The sequence below is a fragment of the Crinia signifera genome, chromosome 5 (assembly GCF_055691185.1).
Source record: "Crinia signifera chromosome 5, ASM5569118v1, whole genome shotgun sequence".
Lineage (NCBI taxonomy): Eukaryota > Metazoa > Chordata > Amphibia > Anura > Myobatrachidae > Crinia > Crinia signifera.
Window position 1 is genome coordinate 84117190 of NC_139221.1, and position 24237 is coordinate 84141426.

At 41.4% G+C, this 24237-nt stretch overlaps 1 protein-coding gene across 2 annotated transcripts in view; it reads left to right on the top strand.

Annotated features, from left to right (window-relative positions):
• Positions 1-23461, top strand: part of EMILIN2 (elastin microfibril interfacer 2) — a 54400-nt gene extending 30939 nt beyond the window's left edge. For both annotated transcript variants that reach the window (XM_083187566.1, XM_083187567.1), the window contains exons 3-9: positions 4442-4614; positions 6122-7990; positions 9480-9842; positions 12066-12095; positions 12874-12909; positions 14269-14400; positions 21163-23461. In XM_083187566.1, the coding sequence (XP_083043692.1) occupies positions 4442-4614; positions 6122-7990; positions 9480-9842; positions 12066-12095; positions 12874-12909; positions 14269-14400; positions 21163-21500 (2941 nt within the window). In that variant the 3' untranslated portion in view covers positions 21501-23461. The remainder of the gene's footprint in view (positions 1-4441; positions 4615-6121; positions 7991-9479; positions 9843-12065; positions 12096-12873; positions 12910-14268; positions 14401-21162) is intronic.
• Positions 23462-24237: the final 776 nt, after the last annotated feature.

Sequence of the window (24237 nt, forward strand, 5' to 3'; positions counted from 1 at the left end):
AATTACAATATAAAATCATTAAGATTAACTACTGTACTGTAGTAAAGCAACTATACAGTCAGTGTTCACTCTAAGGCACATTATAAAATGTAGCCCTGTGCCTTCAGCACTTATGGTGTCTATAAACTAGTACGATATGGCAATTTTTCACGTGATTTCAGCCCATCAGGCCGATAAATTGTGGAAAAAGTATCTTTTACTTCCGATTGCTCGCAGGACCAGATTGGATCCGGAGATCGCCATGGCTGCCACAAAGATTTGAATTACCTTGAGGCAGTGAATGGCATTGCGTATGAGTTGCCGAGGTATCGCATGTGATACTTCGGCCTTCGTGTATGGTGGCCTTTACTCCTATCTGAGACTGTGGGCAATGGTCTTAATTTGGGTGTACACGGTACATTTATCTAGCACAGTGATGGCTAACCTTGACACTCCAGCTGTTGTTGAACTACACATCCCACCATGCCTTGCTACCGTTTTACTATTTGGCCATACTAAAACTGATGCCGGGCATGCTGGGATGTGTAGTTCAACAACAGCTGGAGTGTCAAGGTTAGCCATCACAGATTATCTGCCAGATCGGTCTGGTTTTAATGAAAATGTGTTAATGACTATTTTCCATTTGATCCCAAACACTGAAAAATGAATAAAAAAGTTGGATACATACATTCAAATTGGATACATCCGTGAATTACAGATTTTGTCCATTTTCCAGTGTTTGGGAGCAAATGGTCCATTGTCATTTGTCCTCATCCAATAACAAATTTTCATTCCAACCAGCCAGATCTTACAGATGATCTGCCAGATATTTGTATAGTGTATGCCAAGCTTTAGCTGCCAAATGACCAAGGTTTACAATAAAAGTCAGTGAGCATGACATGAGATGGGTCGGTCACGCATGACGTGTTTGTATGCCCTCCTCCGCAGCAATGTGCCCTTGGAAATGAATGTAGACACATTGGGTATCCTGTCACACAGAATCTTCACAATTATTTGGAATAGATGTCCGTATTTATCGATTTTGACAACATTGCTTTTGAAGCATTCATCGTGGTCACTATTTTTTGTCCACACACCCTAACAAACCTCCACATGAACATTCTAAAATAAAGTGTAATAGCTATAGACCCCAAAACTGTCCGAACATTTCTGTGGTATCAGTGCTCCCCTAAAATCCCCTCTTGCTATTGGGAAGATTCCTGAAAGCATGGAAACTGAAAAATGAGTTAGAAGCTATATACTTTAACACTCTCCACTTTATGTAACACAGCCTGTAAAATGTCAGGAGCTGATTGTCCGACACTTTGGGGGAGATTCTCTAAGCAAAAAATGTGGTAAAAACCCCGTTATCGGGGTTTTTACCGCATTTTGGGGGCATCGCCAGAAAAATCTGGCGATGCCCCATAGAATCCAATGGGCTTCTACCGCAACCCTCCGCCGCCCCGCGCCGCCCCCCCGCATCGCCCCCTCACCTGTGTCCGGGCAGCACAGAGCTGTGCTGCCCGGACCTGTGACCTCCTCCCTGCACTGATCCTCTTCCGGATGCAGGGAGGAGGAGAGCCCGGTGCAGCAGCAGCAGCGCCGGGTGTGTGAGGGAGGGGGGAGCCGCCGGGACCTGCTGGGACCCGGCGACTCTCACCGCAAAGGACAGCTCTTAACGCAAGAGCTTTCCTTTGCCTTAATTATCGCATATGTTACAACATATGCGATAATTATAAATGTGATGGGCGGCGGAGATTCTTAGAGAATCTCCCCCTTTATCTCTCCAAGCCTTGCTACATTTACCACTATATAAACAGTATATTGCTGCTGAGATTAATAGTAACCATACTTCCCAACTGTCCCAATTACAGCAGGAAAGTCCCACTAATTGTACACTGTACCTAGGGTGTGGTTGGGGGGGGGGGGGTGGGGGGTTCGGGGAGCTGGTGATTACTGCTGCTGTATTCTACATGCACACTGCATCCATGCCCCCACCCCCTTTTCAGACCTCCTTTTTAGACCTCCTGCGCATCCGGTCCCAATTGCACATGAAAGCATAAGGCAGGGGTGGCCAAACCGGTCCTCAAGATCTACCAACGGTCCACGTTTTCCAGATCACCTAGCTGGTGCACAGCTGTAGTCATTACTTACTGTCACATTTTAAAACATGCTGCATTCATTCCTACTATAGATCCAAAGGTTGCCTGGAAAACATGCACCGTTGGTAGATCTTGAGGACAGGTTTGGCCACCCCTGGCATAAGGTCTAAGGGCCAGATTCAGTAAAGCAAAAAAGCATGTAACTTTGTGTCTGGAACACACCATTTCGTAATGCAAGGGGAGCAAATGCAATTATATTGTTTCTGTGCAGAGAAAACACCGGCTGCTTCTGCATGTAACCCACAGATGTTAAATAGCTTTATTTGTACAGTGCATTTTAGATACCCCACCCAAATCTCTCTCTTCACATGTTTACATCTGCCCCACCTGCAGTGCAACATGGTTTTGCCCAGTTGTATGCTTTTTTGCCTTATCAGATCTGAATCAGGCCGCCCTAAAATTACCACTGCCTTAGGAATATTTCCTTCTTTAAACTCTGTTTAGGCTGCAAATACTGGCATTCTGTATACGCAGACAGGACTGTGTATTGTTTTTCTGTGTATAATCATGAGACCGATTGGTTTCAGTTCTGTCTTTTGTGCTTTCTGTTCTCCCTTCTCTGTGGACAGATTTCAATGTTATAATTTCCTGTTTTTGACCAGTTGTCATTGGACACAATTAGTTCTACAAATTTGTAATTATGTGATTTATTTTATCCATTTGGCTATATTACAATGGTGCAATTCATAAGACTTCATCTTCACATCTGCAAAATGGGAAACTATTGGCACATGGCAATGGAGATCTCCTGTAAAGCAAGATAAACATTTCCTCAGATACAGATCAGTAATTACAATTAATTTACAAACATATATTCTTGGCGTTGGTGAGGAAAGGATGTAAAACAGGATGATCTTACAATGTTTTGTTCTTTGGTTAAAAATAGGTACATCTTGTTTTTGGCAGGAAAGTTATAGTAAGAAATAGCTGGAGACATTTAGGGGAAACAACTTCAACCAGTTTTGGTTACTAATTTATCCGTAAAAGGAAATGACATGCAAGTCAATTATACTCGGTGACATGTTGGAGAAAGAATTGCTGTAAATGACTTAACCCAATGTAATATTTTGTGTACAAAGTCGCTAATATATACCGTACATATCTCTGCCTTCCATAGTGAATAACTATAAATGAATAGCCACTAACTAACCGGTATACTAAAACAAACATACAGACACGCATATAACATATAAATCCTGTATTAGGAAAAAAGCAGTCCAACTCTTATAGAACAATGCTCCAAGTCCCAGCCCTTTAACACTCAGATGGGTGAAATGTATGAACTTGTCCTATAATGAGTCCAAGGTTCACAAATAAAAGAAGCAGTAGGTCCGTGTCTGCCGGCAGACTTCTCTCCTCCTGCGATCAATGCATTTTGCCTGCTCTAGAGGCTCCTTCAGGGAAGGACAGAGTCTGCACGCAGACACGCATTGACCCCTGGGAATCGGGATTATCAGTGCTCGATAATCCATTCCTTTATTTGTTAATGTTGGACTAACTAACACTCAGTTAATTAAAGTACTGAGACTTGGAATCCTGTATAAGGCAGTCCAATTTCTAAGAGCAATTTTTTTCTTTGAATGCTGTTGGCGTAAGTCAATATGCACTTTTTAAAATCTAATTGAGGACTGATGGTTGTATTCGAGGCACCTCTCAGACCTTTTGGACATATCTGATGTGCAACCCCCAGTCTTATCCTAAATTGAGAGTCGTCTTGTTCCCGGTGTCTGATGGGGTGGAGCAGGGCTGTCCATAGACCAGATCTAATCTATGCGATGAGAGCGATGCAGCGTCACTAGGAAGATGTTGCCAGCTGCTGCTTTCCATGTCAGCTACAGGCGTCTAGCGTCCGGTCTCCATAGGCAAAGGAAGCACTGTGAATGATGTCACCCATCCAATGCTTAAAGTTCCTCCAAATTCCTGGGTTTAAGTTGCATAGAGATAGCACCAACCCTACACGCCCTATTTAACGCCCTCACAGTATATTTTGGATTAAGAGAAACAGTGGTAAAGCTGCTTATGACACATAAACACACAAGGTTCCTTGAATTCCTATAGCTTCATGGTAGAGATGTGCAGGTTCTGATTTACTCTGATTTCAAAGCAGGATCTTATTGGCTATCCCAAATCACATGACAATTGTTGACAGTTGATTGCCAATAAGATCCTGCTTTGAAATCAGAGCCTGCACATCTCTACTTCATAGAGGATTTTGGAGGATTTTTTTTTCTTTTACTTAATGAATTGTAAACGGATTTCTGATAAAGTAAAACTTATAATTATTTGCTATTCATTTACAGGTATAAGGTGAACTTCAGACCTAGGTATGTAACCTCTTACAAAGTTGTCACGGAGCTGGAGTGGAGGTGCTGCCCGGGATTTAGGGGTACAGATTGTAAGGACGCACCAGTTGACAAGGCAATGCAAATAGCAGTACAGACCCCTCGACCAAGTGGAGAAAAGAATGAAAAAGGTGAGCCTTTCAGTTTGTGTGTCCTCCGTCCCCCCTCATAGATTATTGTTTTGGAAAATCTGTTTTGGATCAAAGCAAAGGCCAGCGATGATGTGTTCTGCCCCATTTGCTAGGAAAACTCAAATCTCCCTTCTGATAAATATAGTCACCCTAATTAGTAAAACCAAGGTGATATTTCCCCCCAGAGTTTCACATTTAGCAGATTTCTCACCATGCTCGAAACAGAAACTTAATATGACTCAAGTATTTGCTACGGAAAGGACATGCCATTATCACACCAGCAGGGCTGCAGATACTTCAACAGGCTCCATTCAAAATTCTCCAGCACTTAAACCTGTAGCAGTTGCTGGAGTCTTTTCTCCTGACATATAAATGTGCTACCCAAAATAAATCTATATATGTTAAAGTGAGTTGGATTTTCACAGGCCCGAGGTTACTGGGTTATGGTGTTAGAATTGCTTCACATTGGCCCCTTTGCTCTCCACACTATTTTCTTCTGCATAGGAATCTTTTTAATTGCAACTATACTGTATCAAGCCAGTTGTAATTGTCAGTTTAATCCACTGCAGCTAGTGAAAGCTATGTAGTATGTATATTAAGCTGGCCATACACTAGTACGATTTGTGCCCTTTTCACACGATTTCGCTGGATCGGGTCAAGACATCGGGTAAAAAGTGTGACATCGTATGTGTTTTGCCTCCAATTCCAACCTGATATGCGTTCCTGTGCGCATCAGATTGGAGCCGGACATCTCAAGTGCTGCTGATTTCTAGGATTCCGTAGCACTTGCTGAGATCGCATGCGATATACTGTATGCAAAAGGACTGCATACGATATATCGCATGTGATCCTGTTAACCAGGAAGGTCCCAGGCAGTTCAAGTGGATTGGCTGCGACTTCTCCCCTTGGAGAAGCCACAGTAATGTATGGGGGCCTTTAGAGATTGGACTTCAACTATGGGATGGACCACACTTGTCCTCAGGTGTGTAGCCTAAACACTGTCTGGTGAGGGGTGCAGGGAATCTGAAAAGCATAAGAGCGGGAATAGAGGTACATATCAGATTACTCAGCATACACATACTAAAAGGATGGGATAGCCACCAGCAGCCAAATCAATATTTGTTTGGCATTATCCTACTACACAACTAAACCAGTGTGGGCACATTAGTCTCAATTCTTGGCATGTTTATAAGTATGGTGAGTGGGTGCTGTGTTTAATGTTATTAGGGAATGGTGTCAAGAGTGGCCTCCTACTCCCATTCCCTATGGGTGTTGGCAAGTGTTTAAGAGCTGTATGCCTTAGATATAACATGCTCATGCTTTGTTGCCTTATGCAAGGACGATGAGGAAACACAAGGCTGCTGGAAAAATCTAAATTTACTAAAGGTGAATTTGAACTTGAATAAAATGTCACACTTAACTATTCTTGCACATACATTTGTACATATAGAATATGAAGATGTTAGATGTAATGTCTTAATGCGCATTCATTATTCTTTCACAACAGAACCAACTGGACACAAACCCCTGGACACCAAAAGAGATTTTCAAGAGTTAAATGAAGCACAGGAAAAAAAGATTCAAACTCTGGAGGAAGAAATGCTTAGACTTACACAGACTGTCATTGACCTGCAAACCTCTTTGTCAGGAGTAAATGAAAATTTAAAGATTGCCGTTCAAGAAGATGCCAGTAAATTTCTAAATGAATGGCTCAACAACCTGGCACCAACAGCCAGTGCTACAGGTGGTAAAACAGAATACTATTTACCAGGATTTTCTAGCAGTGTTGAGAAAGAGGATGGATTAAAAGAGGTCATTACTGAATTAACAAGCGCCCGAGAGGAACTACGGAACAAAACTGATCAAATCGATGATTTGACCAGAAAAATCAATTCATATGAGGAGCGCTTAATTGAATTTGAAGAGCTGTCACGTGGCCCAACTGCGACTATGTCCAGCGTTAATGACCATCAGTTATACTTAGATGATAAATTTGAAGCTCTAAGAAATGAGATGCTGGAGGGGATGGATAGGAAAATGGCCGATCTGAAAAACTCCTGTGATTATAAGTTATTTAATATTCAGCAGCAGTGTGAAGATAACGAAAATTGCTTGGAAGTCAAGGAGTTGGTTCTAGAAAAAGAAAGTGAACTTCTTAAAGAAGTAAATAAGTTGAGGTCTGAAATGCGTCCATCTTCACCAAACAACAGTTCAAGTTGTTGTAAAAATGCTGACTATGATACAAGACTGAAGAACTTGGAACAAAAGGTTGAAAAAATTGCTGAAGCACACAGGGCCCTTAATGTCCGAGTTGACAATGAAGTGCAACGTCTAAACACCCAGAAACCAGATCAGTCTTGGAGCGATAAATATAATGAGTTAGAATTCAGGATCAACGTCACAGAAAAAAATTCAGAGGAGCATTGCTTTTATATTGAGGACACTTTGAGAGGTCTAATCAACAACAGCGTTGAAGATATGAGCAATCTGATTGATTTGAAGATTCAACTGCTGGAGAATAGTCAGAGTCATAAACCTATTTCTCCTGATCCAAGCAGCTCGGTGGCTGACACAGTTCTGCATGACGTAGATGAGCTGAAGGATGCAGTACAAAGACTAGAGAATGAATTGAAATCGGTGTTGCTTGGCAAGGATGGCTATTTAAGCAACACTGAAGGACACCACAATAATTACCAAGTATTGGTAGAGAATCAGTTGGGTAATTCTCTTTTTCTAAAGTCGCTTACTGACACAGTGAATGAAAAATTTGAGTTTCTTCAAAACAAGACATTGGACATGGAAGCATTGCAAATTGAACTAGGCATGGTTAGATTTGATCTTTACAAAATTGAAGATAATGTGGCTCTCATGAATGATAGCTTAAACTCCTTTAAAAAACAGCTAGGAGAGGTTAACTCTACTGTTAGTAATACACAAAAAAGACTTTCAGAAAAAGTGGACAATGTCCAAAAACTATATAACACTACCTCAGATGCTTCTGCAAATGGCAAATGTTGTAACAATCTCCAAGACAAGTTTGACATTCTCAAGCGTGATGTAACCAACGACAAAGGGAAATGCACAGATAATACTCAGGGAATGCAAACAGAGATTTCTAAAGTTGACACCCGAGTTTCTAAGCTGGAAAATGTATGTGGAAAGCTTGACACAATCTCTGGCAGCCTCCAAAGGATTAAAGATGGTCTTAACAAACATGTTACCAGTTTATGGAACTGTATATACACTATCAATGGGACAATAAGGTCACATTCCAATGACATTTATGGCTTGAAGAATTCTGTCCAGGTATTCCAGACTCATATCACCAAAATCACTACTGACCTCCAAGACCTTGCCAAGACTCAGCCTGGAGCAGGTAAGAATTAGCTATGGCAATTACATCATATAAAATTAAATAACTAAAAAAAAAAAAAACCCATTTGTATATTTTAGGAGGAAATTCTACCATATTTAGGGTAATGAATAAAGTGCTCAGCAGCAAAAAAATACTTTCTGAAGAGCATTTTACTATGCCGTACTCGCAGGAATATTTTTGTTGTGCTTTTTTTAATCTTTTTTTTTCTATGATAATAACTTCTGATCGAAATGAGTCAGATGGGAATATATGTGTCCGGTAAGTTGTTTTAAAAACATTCTCAACTAGTGTGCATGCCGAATCCAGACAAGCATCACATTAGTCAAGTGATAACCTAAAGGAACAGCTGCTAATTATTTGCACTTATGTGTACTGAATACAAACTTCCTTCAAAAACAATTATAGGCAGATCTCCATAGCTGCAAAACAAAAAAAAGAAATCCATGGTGCTTGACACAGTATATGCTGGATAAAAAAAGGCTTTATTAGAAATAGGCACAGCTTTGTTCCACAGTGTCAGTGATCACATAAAGGGCCTGATTCAGTCCCGCTCGCTAAGCAGTGGGCGTTCGCTACTTAGCGAGTGGCTTAATGCCACCCGGCCGAACACCTTCCCCCTCCTACCACGAAGCCCCATGGTAACATGTGAGGGATGTACGCGAACAAATCCCCTCGCATAAACTGATTTTTATTTCTGTTGTCGTCCCCCCTAGAAGAGGGGGCGGGCGCTGATGTCATGTGACATCAGCTGTCCACCCAGCATTTTCATGGGGACGCCCATAAAACACTGGGAATTCCCTTGACCGCCCCCTCTCCCTCCCTTACCCATGCGAACACCTCAGTGACTATGACAGTCACCGAAGGCATTCACAGAGGGGGTCTGCACATACGCAAATACATGCATGTGCAGACCCCTCAACATCAGAACAGGGCTAAATTCCAATAATGAAAGTTGGTTTATTAAATAAGCCCCATTAGGTATTCAGCCTTGTACATAACATAACAGTGATACCATATCAAACACCTCTACTGTCCATAACACACGAAATGACACAGAGTTATTGCTACATTGCAATTCTTTAACATTTTCTTTTTTATTCAGTTCAGTGATACAATTCCAATGGAATCTTTTGTTCCCAGAGTGCAGCTGGCTGAAAGCATGAGTTCATAGCAGATGAAGTAGTTGTATAATGTCCAGGCCCTTTCCACCCAAGATTTTTATCCATCTGGGCATAAATATAAAGGGCCATAATACTCCTAGAATTATTTTGTAAGCCATCTTCTGATAACACTTTTGAATGGTTAATTAACAATATAAACCTATCTTTGAAGCTTGGAGCAATACATAAATAGATCTAATAAACTGAAATCGTTTTAATTCATGCAAAAATCTCATATCCAGTTTACTGAATATAATTGATTTTTAATTAGAATGTTTAACTTGCAATCAAACAGATATAAAAAACGGTATATTTTCCTTCCTATTTAGATACGGAACACAAACAAACACCAACGGTTGATGTTCTTATACCTCAACTGCTACCAAGAACTACAGTGAAGCCATCACACCACCAAGAACCTCAGCAACCGATATATCCCAAAGTGCCCCATGTACCTACAGGTCCTAAACAACCCGCACAACCACAAAAACCTCAAGATCCACCCAAACCAGTACCACCTACCTCATCAGGATCTATTGTCATACCACTGATTCCTGGCCGTAATGGATTTATTTTAGAGCATGGTCAAGCTGGACCTCCAGGTAGATTTGTGAAGTTTGGATCAGGAAGACCACAAGGTGTTGATGGGCAGCAAGACATGGAAATGTCAAAAGGCTTTGCGGGGAAACCTGGTAAGTTGATTGTGTTCATTAGGCCTCTAAATAGTCCAAACCTCTGTAAAGTTAAGTAGGTAGGTTAACTTTTAAGTTCTCCTTAATAATAGGTAAACCAGGACAAGAGCTGTGTTTTTAAATGTAAATTAATAGATGATCAGAACAACTATGTGCAGTATGTAGCACTGATGACTCTGGATATGTAAGCCTTTGTTCTCAGACCCAGCTGTCCCGTTCGCACTAAGCAGTACGGGTATGGGACGCGCCCATGGGAGCACCCAGCGTTTCATGGGCGTTCCCATAAAAAGGGCTAATTCTGGTTCAGTCGCACCGAAATCGGCCCCTGCCCCTATGTTCGGGATTTGCATATGCGCATTTCTGCTCAGGCACAAGCCCTGACTTTGAATGGCGGCGACGACTGCACTGTCGCTGGGCCATTCGCACGGAGCGGTGCACGTGTGCGGGGTTGTGTGTTGTGGTGGCGGCCTTAGGTGTTGCCCATGGCCGCAAATATAAGTCAGTCTCCACTGACTTATTCATATTCAATGGTCAGGACCATCAAATGATTTCCCCAGCTGCGGGCACATGAGATGGGATGTATCTTCGTGACTCTTCCTCTCACATGGTTGCGAATGTAAACGTTGATGGGGGGGGGGGGGGCGGTCGTGCATTAGCTGGGCGGAGTTACAATGACTCGGTAAGCTGAGAGATTCGCAGCTTACCGAGTCAATCAGAATCATCCCTTAAGTGTACTGGTGTGCCAGACTAATTGGGGAGAGTGCAAGTGAGTCAGAGGAGAAGTAGCCCATGGCAAGCAATCAGCTGCTCTGTATAATTTTATATTATGTCAATTATAGATGTTACTTCAGTGCTGATTGGTTGCCATGGGCCACTTCTCATCTGGTTCATGTCTCCTCCCTTATCACTGCTTAATAAATCTACCCCGAGGAAGGAATGTCCAGGACACACTGGATAAAATGCTGAACTGTATGGCTGGCACAACATAGGATCACCATGAGTCAAGAGGTCACCAGGAGAAGTAGCTGAAGGAAACTGTGGCTTAGTGGTAGAACATGCATTTCTTTCCTGTCCTTGGTTTCAGTATTTCTATCCGGAGGCTTTGTCAAATACTGGACACAGTATTTGACAGTATACAGCGAACAAGCAGTTTGCCGTGGCTGCACATGCACATAATGGTATATGCATATGCGCAGTCGCTCACCACGCAGGGGAGCGTGTCTATTAGAATAAGGTCATATATGTAATAAATTTTATTACACACAAGCGCACCTATTCTTATGCCACTACCAGCAAAACATATGGAGCTGTTCCCACATTAGCGTGGAACACAATCTGCAGTCCCAGTGGGCATGCATATGGCCCCCGGTACACATGTGTGAGGTCGTCCTGCCATAAAATCCTGCTACTTCTTTTAATCGCTGGCTGTTCTTAAGGTGATTGACCGGAAGCCGGCATTTGGGGGTGGTCACCGGCTGTTTTCTGGGATTGTCTTGGAAAACACAGGCATGCCCAGGCATCCGAAGGGAAGTCGTGTGACGTCCACTCCAGCCCCGAACAGCCTGACACGAGTACGTCCTGGGCTACGCACAGACTATATGATGACGAGCAGCTTGCAAATGGATTTGCAGCTATTCGCAGGCGTGGGATCGTTTTGCAAGATTTCACAGTGGCGGGTCGGCGTATACCTGATCGCAAGGCTCCGAAAATGAGATTAGGTCTGAATCAGGCCCAATATCTCATGCAGCACTATTGCTTATGCCACTTGCATTTTTTCTCTTGCTAGATATTTATTTTGTGTACTTTATTGCAAAGGGCCTATTAGTAATGACATGAATAGCTTTCAGGCAGAGTTGTCAACTCGTGGATCTCTAATTGAAGCTCAGATACCATGAGAGAGACATGTGTTTCTGACTCCTGACTTCTGTTTATTGCTCCAACACTAGAAGACTCTATTTATACAAGTACATTTGCAAAATAGAGAACACAGGACTGTTTCAGCCTTGTGGAGCAGCTTCAGTAAATAATTCTTATTCGGAATGTAAAAGATTTTGCGTTTGTTATACTGTAGTGAAGAGGACTTGCTGTTCTTTTCTATAGTACATAGTGTACTATAGTACATATTCTACTCTACATAGCGTGCACAAGATTACATGATCCTTTCATGTAACCTTTTAAAAAAAAAACTTTTAAAAAAAAGTGTTTCTGTTTTTATCTTCTCAGGGTATCCAAAGCCAGCGACAGATACCAAAGGTAATCATTTTCAAGATTATAAGTTTGTGTGTCTGTGTGGCATTTTTCAAGGTGGCCACACTTTAGGCAGGCACAGATATTGCCACAATATATGATTTTCCCCATCATCGCTGTCCATACACGCTGGGCAAAATTGCCCAGTGTGTATGGACCTTTAGATTTGGGTGAGTTGTTTTGTTTCTGTGCAGGGCAAATACTGGCTGCTTTAATTTTACACTGCAATTTAGATTTCAGTTTCACCCCACCCCACCCAAATCTAACTCTCTCTGCTCATGTTACATCTGCCCCACCTGCAGTGCAGAATGGTTTTGTCCATTTTGAGAACAAATTTGTCCTGCGAATCAGGTCTGAATTAGGCCCAATGTCCTAATGCTTGACTGCTGGTAGTTTCCAAAAATACAGGGTTTTTGGGCCAGGGTTAATTCTATCGCTGAACATCCCTTAGATGCTCAAAAAAGGGAGTTTGAGAACCCTAACCATGGCTTTAGACCGATTTAGTTGATTTGCGCTGCTAAAGCCAGTACTAATGGGAAGGAGGTGGGGCAGACATTGTATTGGTCAGGTGAGCACAAGTTAGTATTACTTCATCTATTTGAGTGCCCACAATTCAATTGAATTTCTGTCATTTGACTAATTTCATATTTATAGAACATTACTAACAGACATCCTTGTATTGGAGATGCAGGTGTCAGGTAGTAAAAGTAGGATACATATGATTGGTGGGAGAATATTTCTAAGAAGACCGCATTAACTGTGAATGTTTTCTTTTATTTTTCAGATCACATAACTATTACTGCTTTTTCAGAATCCAAAGGTAATAATTATTATCAGTATAATGAATATGATAAGTTAAACCAGGATCCACACATTACCATAAAGCTATGTAGGTACTGAGTGATATGCTGTCCAGCCGGGCTCATCAGACCGGTATATCACCTGAATTGCCATTTGTACTAGCTAAGTGCACGCTCCCACGGTCACATGGGATGGTGTGAGGTTTGATGTGCTGCACATAAATACAATATTGCTATCGACACCAGGCATGCTAATGAAGGGTGGGATAGTGACCGCTCCATCCTTTATTAACATCGCTCCAGTGAGTACGAGCAATCCAGGCTAATCCTGGCTCTGATGTCACAACTAATGCCCATCACTCCAGTGTATACCCCGCATAAGAGTAGAAAGTGGGATCTTTAGGTCACTGCAATTCTTTAGGTACCATAATTAGTTCTTGTCTTGAGGCTGTTTGATGCCACAATGGGGGAAGGAACGGTTTTTGCTTTAGAGCAGTGCGTATTAAGTATCTTTATGGAGGATATACTTTTTGGGGCGTATTCAAATGTTTTATAGTGCCTGATCTCCCATCTAAAGTGGCAGGAGATCATGGGGTGATATTCAAATGGTGAATTTTATCATGCATTTGATGCCCAGTGAGGTGGGGTTTAGGCGCACAAAGTGCCTAAACTCGACCAAACTAATGGACGAGAAAAGTCCTTTTTGGGAGCCCAATCAGGTGAACTTTGTATTCTTTAGCTCCCTACCCCCAGCATTGGCTAGCTGAAAAGGTGTGTGCTCGCCCGTCACCATAAACACTTGAATACCAGCGTCAGGCGTGCATGGGTGTCGGGACAAGCATCCAACAACTGTGTTCCACCCTTGGCTTTTGGTTTCCCATGCAAAATACGTTAATTTAGTGTAGGCGGATAGAAAGAGCTGTGTGGATACCTATCATCCCGTGGGCCCTAGTTGGACTTGCTTTAGCTGAATTGAGGGGCCTCTGATATAAAGTAAGTATGTTGCCTCCTTCCCTATTCCTCTCTATGCTGAAATCTACTGTAAGATCAGCAGCAATATTCCATAATCCTAATAGGTCTTACCTGCTCCTCTGCCACAAGTATGTCCCAATACCGGTGTATGCTAAATGTTCATATTGTGCAGGAGATTACACCTTTGTTGTATAATAGGCATGTCATTCAGTGCCTCTACAGCTGTTGCTGAATTGTGTGTTAGGTCAGTAGTTTACACTTCTGGCTGGAATGCCATGATGGTGCAATACCAATAATAGCCATCAATACTGAGGTTAGGAAGCAGATTCCCTTTAAAGTATTACAAGCTACTTAAGCAATCTTTGTACTGTGTGTTAATGATTCCCTTGTCTTTCCTTTCCCCATAGGAGCTACTGCTACAACTGCTCAAATATCATTTTCTGCTGGATTTAGTGAACAACCAAATACTTTTGAAGTTGGACTCGTTCCCTTTAGTAATGTCTTGGTTAATGATGGCGAGCATTATAACCCTATTACAGGTAACGTGCAAGTACTTGTCTGTGAGCAGTCATTGACTTTCTTCTGACTTGTCATTTATTGTTCTGATTATTGTCTGCTGACTGCTGCGGGCTGTGCTCCTGTATGGTATATGGTGCTGTAAAACTACTAAGACATAAATGTATGCAAGTAACTATTCTTACCTTTGGCCCTGCCTCTAATGGGACTCTTCTTATGGTCTTTACATCTATCACAGAGCACAGAGTGTAACATCAGAGGCCTACAGTATGCAGGGAATCACGGTGGAGCATTTTGGGGGTCAATCTGATTCACTCGGAAAGGCACAATCACTCTCTAATGGACAAATGCATATGCACTGCAGGTGGGGCTGATGTAACATGTGCAGAGAGAGTTAGATTTGGGTAGGGGGTGTACTTCAAACTTATATCTATACTGCAGTGTCAAAATAAAGCAGCCAGTACTTACCCTGCACAGAACCAATTTGTCATTTGTTTTAACTGGTTGGCATATTACAATGTAATTACTATTTGCATTGCGTGTGTATGTGTGTGTGTGTGTGTGTATATATATATATATATATATATATATATATATATATATATATATATATTGTGTGTGTGTGTGTGTATGTATATGTATGCTGCTTATGATAGCATGTCACCTGTGTAATACACGTTTCATTTCATTTCATTTCCATCTAATAATATTTTAAATTACCATTTTATTCTCTAAATTAACAATTACATAACATATTAATTTATTGCTTTTGACAATCCAGATGTTTATTTTATTTATCACTTTTTATGCTGAAAGCTGTTCATAATTATTGCCATTACAGATATTTATTTGTACAATAAATGTCTTTTGCACAAAATACAGTAACATCCACAAAGATCTGATCTCTAGACAAAGCTTTTGAATATACTTAGATTTAATGCTACTATAATACATTTTATTAGGCCAAACTCTAGTTAAAATAAATTACAATCTTCCCTTCTGGCACAGTCCTACGTCTGTCCGAATGTGGTCATAATTATAGTTCCCAAAGTAAGTCATAGTACCAAAGGCGTACATGTGGCCTTCAGTGCCACTTTTAATGGAACCACATGTCTGTAATGACAACAGCATGTGAAAGGCCAGTGGTTAGACATCACAAATTATCTTGGCCATAAATGACACTGAGGTTCACTTTTGTAGGCTGGTTTGCCTTTGTATGCTTTATGCTGGCATGTATTCAGTCTGTTTGTGTATGATGGTTCCTAAAGAGAAACATATTAGCAGAAGTAAGTTTTCCTGGCATATGTCAGTGTTGGAGAGCATGGGCCAGATACTCTAAGCTTCAAAAGTGATAAAATGGAGAGTGATAAACAGCCAGCCAATCAGCTCCTGTTTGACATTTTTCAAACACTGTCTGTGACATGGGAGGTAGGAGCTGATTGGGTGGCTGTTAATCACTCTCCATTTTATCACTTTTGAAGCTTAGAGAATCTAGCCCCATATGAGATCTTCTGTGGATCATGAAAGCTGTAGCATAGCTCACTCACTAGCTGTCCCCAGTGTAACTACTGAGACCCATAAATGGAAGTGTGTTCCTGTGGAGCCAGGAGACGAAAAAACCCAAAATGTAAAAGCAAGTCATTATTACCTCATCTGTGAGAACTGGGAGTTTACCATGTTGGAACATTTAACAAGACGTTTCAGCATGAGTCATTGATTATTCCAATGCATTCCATCTGACTGTGTCTATATACAGTATGTACTGTATCGCTTGTTTTATCTTTTATTCACTTATTATGCAGAATACATGACTTTGACCCTTCATTAATGGCAACAACTTTAACGTATAGTCGCACCTCAACCACATGCATAAATGGGTACTGTGTACTAGGCTTAGGATTAGTATTTATAAGTTGGTATAAAGTCATCTGTATCGGTCCTCGTCTTTAGTCGCAAAGTGCACAGTATACCAAATGCAGCTGGTTTGTACATTGTAATACGCATAAAAATAAATGGAAACGCTCTTAGGCTTAACCTCACAATTATTAAAATTATGATTATTTTTGTTACTCTTAATTAGGAACAACAATTTAGCAGTAATAGGGCCTACGCACATGCCGATATTAAGGCATTTTCTAAGCGAATTTGCTTAGTTTGGCAAAGTCGCTTAGAAAATGCCCCTACATCTGTCTGTGTGTGTGTGTGTAGGGGCACCGTGCATCCCCGTCGCTGGCCGAGATTGATGTCCGTGTCCATCAATCTCCACCAGAGAACACTGGCGCTGTCAGCTTGCTCAGCAAACAGTGCTGACAGCTCGCTCTGTGTGTGGGCTGTCAGGGCTATGTGCTGAGCGACAGTGCTGCAGCAGAGGCTGACAGCATAGCTAGGAAGCCCTACACACATTGTTATGTGTGTAGGGCCCATAAGTGGCGAAAATAATTAATATTATATAATATTTATAGTATCTTTATAATCACAAGGTTGTGTGTTTTTAATACGTTTTTTGAATGATTTGTTTTTGATTATGGTTATGTCAATCTTTACACGAGAGAATGTGAATTTATGAAGTACATCGTATTATCTAGATTGTAGCGTACTCCGTCTTAGAGGACTATCTGTGCTTTCCATCGTCATTACTCATATTGCTACATTTTCATTCTGTTGGGACTTGGATATATTCTGATTAGGAGCAGCAATTAGTTCACATACCTTATTAATAATTATTTTATTGTTATTGCACATAGTTATTTTTCCGTATCCTATTCTTTATCATTTGAGGACAGATGTATGTGGCACAGGGGCATAAGTTCATACCAGGAGCCCAAATGTGAGATAATAGGTGTCCCCTTGCATTTACTACCAACACCCTCATTCCAGCAGCACTCTGACCACCCTTTGAGTGCCAACGTTGCTGTGTGAGATCCTCAAAATATCTGTTAAAAATGCCAGTTCCACTCACAGCAACTGTTCTTTTATTATTTTTTTGGTGCAATATTTAACTAAACTTTGGTTAATAGACTTGGCTGTATTTGTATTTATTTGTACTAAAAGAACAGTTGCTGTGAGTGGTGCTGGAATTTTTGTCGGATATTTTTAGGATCTCTCACAGCAGCTAATATATTCTATGGCCCTTATTCTGGTTCACTCGCAAAGGCAAATTCCTTCTCAAATGGACAAAACCATGTGCACTGCAGGGGGGCACATGTAAGATGCAGTGCACATGGTGCAGATAGAGTTAGATTTGGGTGGGGTTTTACTTCAAAATGAGATCTATATAGTGTTCATTCTAGCACCCGCTATCTTTGAAAACCCACGCAGCTCCTCTTCCCTGCCTGGGGTGTCGCTATCTGCTATAGTGCTGCTAGCACAGAAACAAAATAACTCACCCAAATCTAATTCTCTGCACAAGTTACATCTGCCCCACCTGCAGTGCACATGGTTTTGTCCATTCGAAAAGAAATTTGCCTTTGCAAATAAGCCAGAATAAGGGCCTATGCCCACTGGGATGGTACAGTATAAACAAGTTGGTTTAAAAAAAAAAAAAGTCAGTTGTCAGGATATTGAGTGTGTTGGCATGTCTATCTTTTGTCAATGTCTTACTAATGCATGACTAGCCTTTGTTAATGTCTATCTTGTGCATGTCTAACTTTTGGTGTCGATCTATTGACTGTCTGACAACAGATCTGGAACCCGTCAAATTCTATAATTTTTATTATTTATGTGCTATGCATTTTTACATTTTAATATGTTAGTGTACTTTCTTTGGCAGTGTGTGAGAATTCTTATATATTGCCATGTAAAGGAAAAATCCAGAGTCCTTCTACGCTTCAGTAGCTGCAGTCCCGTACTCTTCATTTAACACTGCGCTTTTATTTCTTTATACATTGCAGTTTTTTTTCCTAAAAGATTGTTCTACTCTCTACTTAAATGTTTTATGCAACAATCTTGGATTCATTTTTGTTATATGGGACACATGAAAAGCATTCCACTACTGAACCCCCTACACTTCACTAAATTCCTGCTGACTTCCATACTCACTTATGGACTATATAAAATAAATTTCATAGGGAAAGCATCTGTAAACTCTTTGCAAGCTCTCTTTGAAGGCTATGAGTTTGTGAATCATCTTTTAAAAGCTTACATTATAGCTGTGTATGAGCAAACCTATTCCTTCCCTAACCTAAAAGCTGTGTAACTAGTCATTTCTGTCTTCATGATACAAATGAATTACTAATTTAAAATTAAAAGTTTCCTTGTACTGAAACAAAATCAGAAGCAACAAATCCCCAATTTCCCCCTCATCACCAGCAATCTACAGTTTAGCTGGTTACACAATGTCTTTAACGATTTCCCTTGAACTCCCTGGAAGTCTCGGACAAATGGTATCTGTGAACGAAACTGTGAAAAATAACCAGTGGCCACATCCAGGAGTATGCTGCTGTTCATCATATACAAAACTTCCTGCATCCTCAAAACATCAGTAGAAGTGATATATGACCAGTGATAATGCGCATAGTACAGACTATCAGATTTAATTTAATGGCATTCACATCAAGTAGGGATGAAGGGTTTAGAAAGTACAGCCATTTAATACTGTAAGTACACCCCTCTTTTTCAAGGGACCAAGAGTTATACCCCTTTTACACAAGAGCCTTGACCTGGGTTATTACCACTGCACTCCAGGCTAGGGCTTGGTGTAAATGGGATAAAAAAAGTGGATCCTGTTCCCCGGGTGTCCGACCCTGCAAATGAACAGGGTCGGGCATGGGGCATACCGAGAGTCAGGGGCCGTGTAAATGGGTAACACGGATCATTCAACCCGGGGCCCTATTTCCACCAATAAGGGAGCCCATACCTCCGGACCGCAGCATCCTGTGGTCAGTCCATAGGTTGTGCTGGGACCGCGTACTGTCTGCTGTACTATGCAGACAGTGAATGGATGCCTTCAGATCCATTCCCCATCCCGGATGGAGGCTGGGGGAAGCTTGGAGATGATGTCATCTTTAAGCACCAGCTCTGGGCCCGCCTTCGCTGGTTTAGCCTGCCTGCCATAACGTTGGGAGACAAGTCCAAAAACCCGGGTGGGACCCAGCAGTGTCAAGGTGGTATAATTGGAGAATTGGATCAAAAGCTGTTTCATGGACAGGTGTAGACTATTCCGTTGGAATTGATTCCAAGCATTTACTTTGAGAGCTACTGTATTGCTGTGAACGTACAACATGCAAAGGAGCTCTCAATGCAAGTGAAAGATGCCATCCTTAGGCTTCAAACACTAAACAAATCCAAATTGTAAAATCAACCATTCGATATATTCTGAGAAAAAAAGGAACACAGGAGGTGAGGATATTATTATCCCAGCCTACCATAAAGAGAAGACTTCATGAAAGCAAATACAGAGGGTTCAGCACAAGGTGCAAACCATTCAGAAGCCTCAAAAAATTCCAAATTAGACATTATCAAAGAAAAACAAAAAACTTGTTTTGGTCAGCTAAAAGAAGTTCAATCTGCACCAAGATTATGGGCAGAAAAAAATATGGAGAAGGCTTGGAATGGGTCATGATCCGAAGCATGACACATTTCCTGTAAAACATGGTGGAGGCAGTGTGGTGGCCTGGGTATGCGTGGCTTCCAATGGAACTGGGTCACTAGTGTTTATTGATGAAGTCGAATTCTGCATACAGTAGTTGATTGGACGGTTCTTTGTGATAGAGATGGACAATGACCCAATACATACCATGAAAGCAACCCAGGAGTTTAAGACAAAGAAATGGAAACTTGGCCGAGCCAAGTGTCTGACATTAACCCGATCAAGCATGCATTTAATTTGCTGAAAACAATACTAAAGGCAGAAGACCCACAATATTTTTGTTGAACCCTTGTGTTAAAGCTCAAAGTCTGCACCAATTCAGTCTTGGGGTCTTCATCATCCTTTGATGTCCAAAGGAGTAGGTAAATTTCACTCACTTTTGTAGAAATTTAGTTATAGACCAATTCACACATGTAACACATGGGCTATCACCTGTTACAGTTCTCCTCCGATTATTTCCACAGTTCCCATACTTCAGTTAAATTAAGCCATTCAGTAAGTCAGGTTTCAAAAATAATTTTTTGAACTTGTAGCATTACTGTATGCCCCCGAAAGCATTCACAAGCTGCAGTTTACACCGTTTCTTCTGCAGCATAGGGATTTTTTTTTTATCCTTCCCAGTTATGGCCTCCTTGTCTGTCCTCCTCCCTCATTCCCTTCACGGCACTGCAGCCATATATATTCCCAGACTCTCCACTACCTCCAGCTTACCTTGTCTACTTCAGTCCCTACTCTTATCCAGGCTCCATGGTGTTTGCAGTTCCTTTGTCTATCCTGCCTGCGGCTCCTCTCTACTTCACTCCAGGATCCACACAACACTAGCAACCACTGGTGCCTACAACGGGGGAGAGGGTGGGAGTGTAGAGTGAGCGGAAATGATAATTTCTTTAATTACATCACAGGTTCATACCAAAATGATAATATGACATTTGTATCACAATTAATAGACATCTTTGCATTGTGTTTCTTAAAAAAATAAACAACCAAGTTAAAACTCTATTTGATTTGTTGCAAAGCAAAGTGCAGTTCCTTTGGAATGACTAGTATTATCCTCTGTATCTGTTTTTCTTGTGATCTGTAACTGTTATAAGTGAAATACATTATATTAATGTATTGCTTCATAATGATCTTTCTAGTGGGTATATGCTATCTTTCCTAACTCATTAATTAAAAATCATCTTTATGTTCTTTGTTCTAGGTATCTTTACTGCTCCCATTGAAGGACGTTACATGATCACAGCAGTCCTAACACCAGAGCAGGAGTATTATGTGGAAGCGGTCTTGTCTGTATCCAATTTCAGCGTGGCACGGTTGGATACATCTGGATACAGAAGAGAGCTCCTGGAGTACCACAAGCCAAGTTCCAGAAGGCCTATTTGCGGCGGGGTGGGAACATTCAATCTCATTCTGCCATTGAAAGCTGGTGATGAAGTCAGCATTGTCCTGACAGGTGGCAAACTTGCCAATTCAGACTCTGATGAAATGTACTCCACATTTAGTGGGGTCCTATTATATCCATATTCCTCCCTTAGCTAACTGAGAGACATTCTCAAAAGACATTGAATGCAAAATAATTTGAAGTGCTAATATAATTTACAAATGTGTACTTTGTAAGTTAATGTATAATATATGCTGTACTTCCTGATAGCCACAAGGTAAGTGCTCTTTTTTTGCTATTACATCATACTGTTCTTTTATATTGCAGCTTTGTGCACTGCTTTTCATACAAAATTGTATTCTTTATCATGTGAAAATGTTCCTCTGCATATGTCAGAATTTTGTACTGTCCTGCTGTGGTCCAGAAACTCACTCACGGTCTTATAGTAATAAAGCGGTAACACTGAAGCAGTGTTATACTTCATTATTATAAAACTTATGCTGCTTTCACATCGCAAAATTAAGGTTTGCATCGGGACTTTGAAACGAGTCAGTCCCGGTGCGAACCTGCATTTTGGGAGGTTGACATCCCCACAGCAAACAAGCATTAATGCCGGTTCGCTGATGTCATCCAGGGGCATGTGGGGAGTCGGCGCGTCATCGGGGGTGGGGGAGAAGGCAGCGCTTAGAGCTGGAGCTGCCTCCTCCATAGTGTGAACGGAACACTGGTCACTCGACCCGTTTAACCTGTTCACACCACCAAGCAACACGGCAACGAACTGGTAAGTCTGCTTTCTTACCGATTTTTATTGCCGTGTTGCTACCCGTTTTCGGAACAAGGTAACCCCTTTCACATCGCAATAATTACCGGGTCAATCGGCTTGTACCTGGTAATTAGTTGCGATGTGAAAGGGGTATAAGTGCTGCCTGTCTGCTCTCTGCTACATTTAACATACACACAGTAGGCATTATGCCAATCTAGTATCTAGTATTTAACATTTTACAAGCAACCTTATCGTAATTAAAGAGAAGGTCATAGCCAAATAGGTTTTTATCAATTTGTTTTTATTTAATTGTGGTACTCATTTTCTACAAAATTTTATGTTTTTAAGCAAATAAGTCATGTAGAAAATGATATATAGGGGTTATATTGTTATATTTCAGTGCCTTTAAAAAATTTCCCCAAAAGTGCCTACTCCTTGATAATGGCTCCCATGTGTCGCTGGCGCTATGTAATGCTGCTCTTGTAAGATTTTAAACTGATATCACACCGGATCACATACTCCTTTATAAAGGCCCTTTCTATTCTGTAAATATGGTCACGTAATGCTCCTTATACAGCCAGCTAGGCTGCCGGTACACGAGCTCTGATTGGCTCACCAGCTGGTGCTGCATTTTAATTTGTCGCCGGCGTCCTGCATTGAAGAAACCTGTGCTTCGGGACCTGCAGCAGGAGTCGGGCATAAGTGAAGGGAGGGAGGGGAGATGGAGAGGGTGAGGGGCCCGTACTGGAAATCAGTCCCTGGCCCCAAAATTCCTAGCGGCAGCCCTGGCAGGCAGTTATTCAGATCTCCACCACTTTTATAAAATCACAGCGGGAAAATGAAGTTATCTATGCAAATACAAATGGTTACATGTGTCACTGGGGAAAACAAACCAGGATCATATTATGATGGTCCGTCTGTCTGTGACGCAGGTGGTTGAGTTGCCTGCGAACTAAGTAGCTTATTTATGGAAGAAGAAGCCATTTTGAAGATCTTTGTAAACTCTAACCACTATGTTATGTGATTCTCAATTTGTCATTAATGTAAATTGAATTAACATTTGTGACAGTTATTTATGATATGATTGTATTGTTCAATACACACTTATTCACACACTTTCAGTTCCCAAACAAGAGACCACTCTAATTATATATATATATATATATATATAGTTATCTTTACTGTATACTGAGGTCAAACATTACTGTAATACGGGGAGTCATTTTATACTGTACATGGTCTTAATAGTTTTTAAAGCTTACTCTTACTTTACAAGAGGTTGGGAATTTGGCTTTGAAAATTAATGAAATCATTTGTTGTTTTTTTTAAGGTTGTGAATTATGTTAATAAATTATGAAAATAATTTGGAAATCTTAAATATGTTGTGAAATTTGTTTTTAGTTTTCCAGCCTACATCTGAGTAATCTGAACAACATATTAATAACAACCAATCAGGCCATTAAATCGGACCAAATGGGCTGTCCCCAACATACTGTCGGGTCCGATGCGCGGTCCCGTGCACATCGGACCTGAGTCGGGTGGTTAGACCTGCTGGACGTCTGACTTTGGACCTTCCTCCTGGCGGAGAGAAGGGCGGGAAGCAGGGTCGCATGCGATCCATCACATCAAATTGTGACAGATCGCATGTGTGACTGCCACCCGGGAAGGCTTGCAGGGTATAGGGTGTCCGTACACTGCTGCAAGACATCACAGCAGTGTATGGGAACCTTTACAGTAGGTGCTAGAAACCATTCCATTTCCCTGAGCTGTGAAGAATCATTAAAGGACATCAGGGCTCACCAGAACTCACGGATTTGTTATCAGAATCACAGGAATGTAAGAAGCTATATAATGGGTGGTATTCAATTCCGGTTCACGACTGTTGGGTCGCCCCGACATTCGTGACCCGTCCCGTCCTCGGCCCACTCAACTACATATCGGCAGGCGGGATTCAATGTCCCGAGTGCAGAAAAGGGGGCTTGGCTGCGAGAAACAACTGTGGATCATCGAGATCTGGCCATGAACTCTACAATCCACAGCCGTTCTCTGCAAAACTAGCCCAAGATGCCTGTTCAATGCTGTTGGGAAAGACAGCATTGGTTAGGCGCCCACCGCTATTTCTCCCGTCGTAA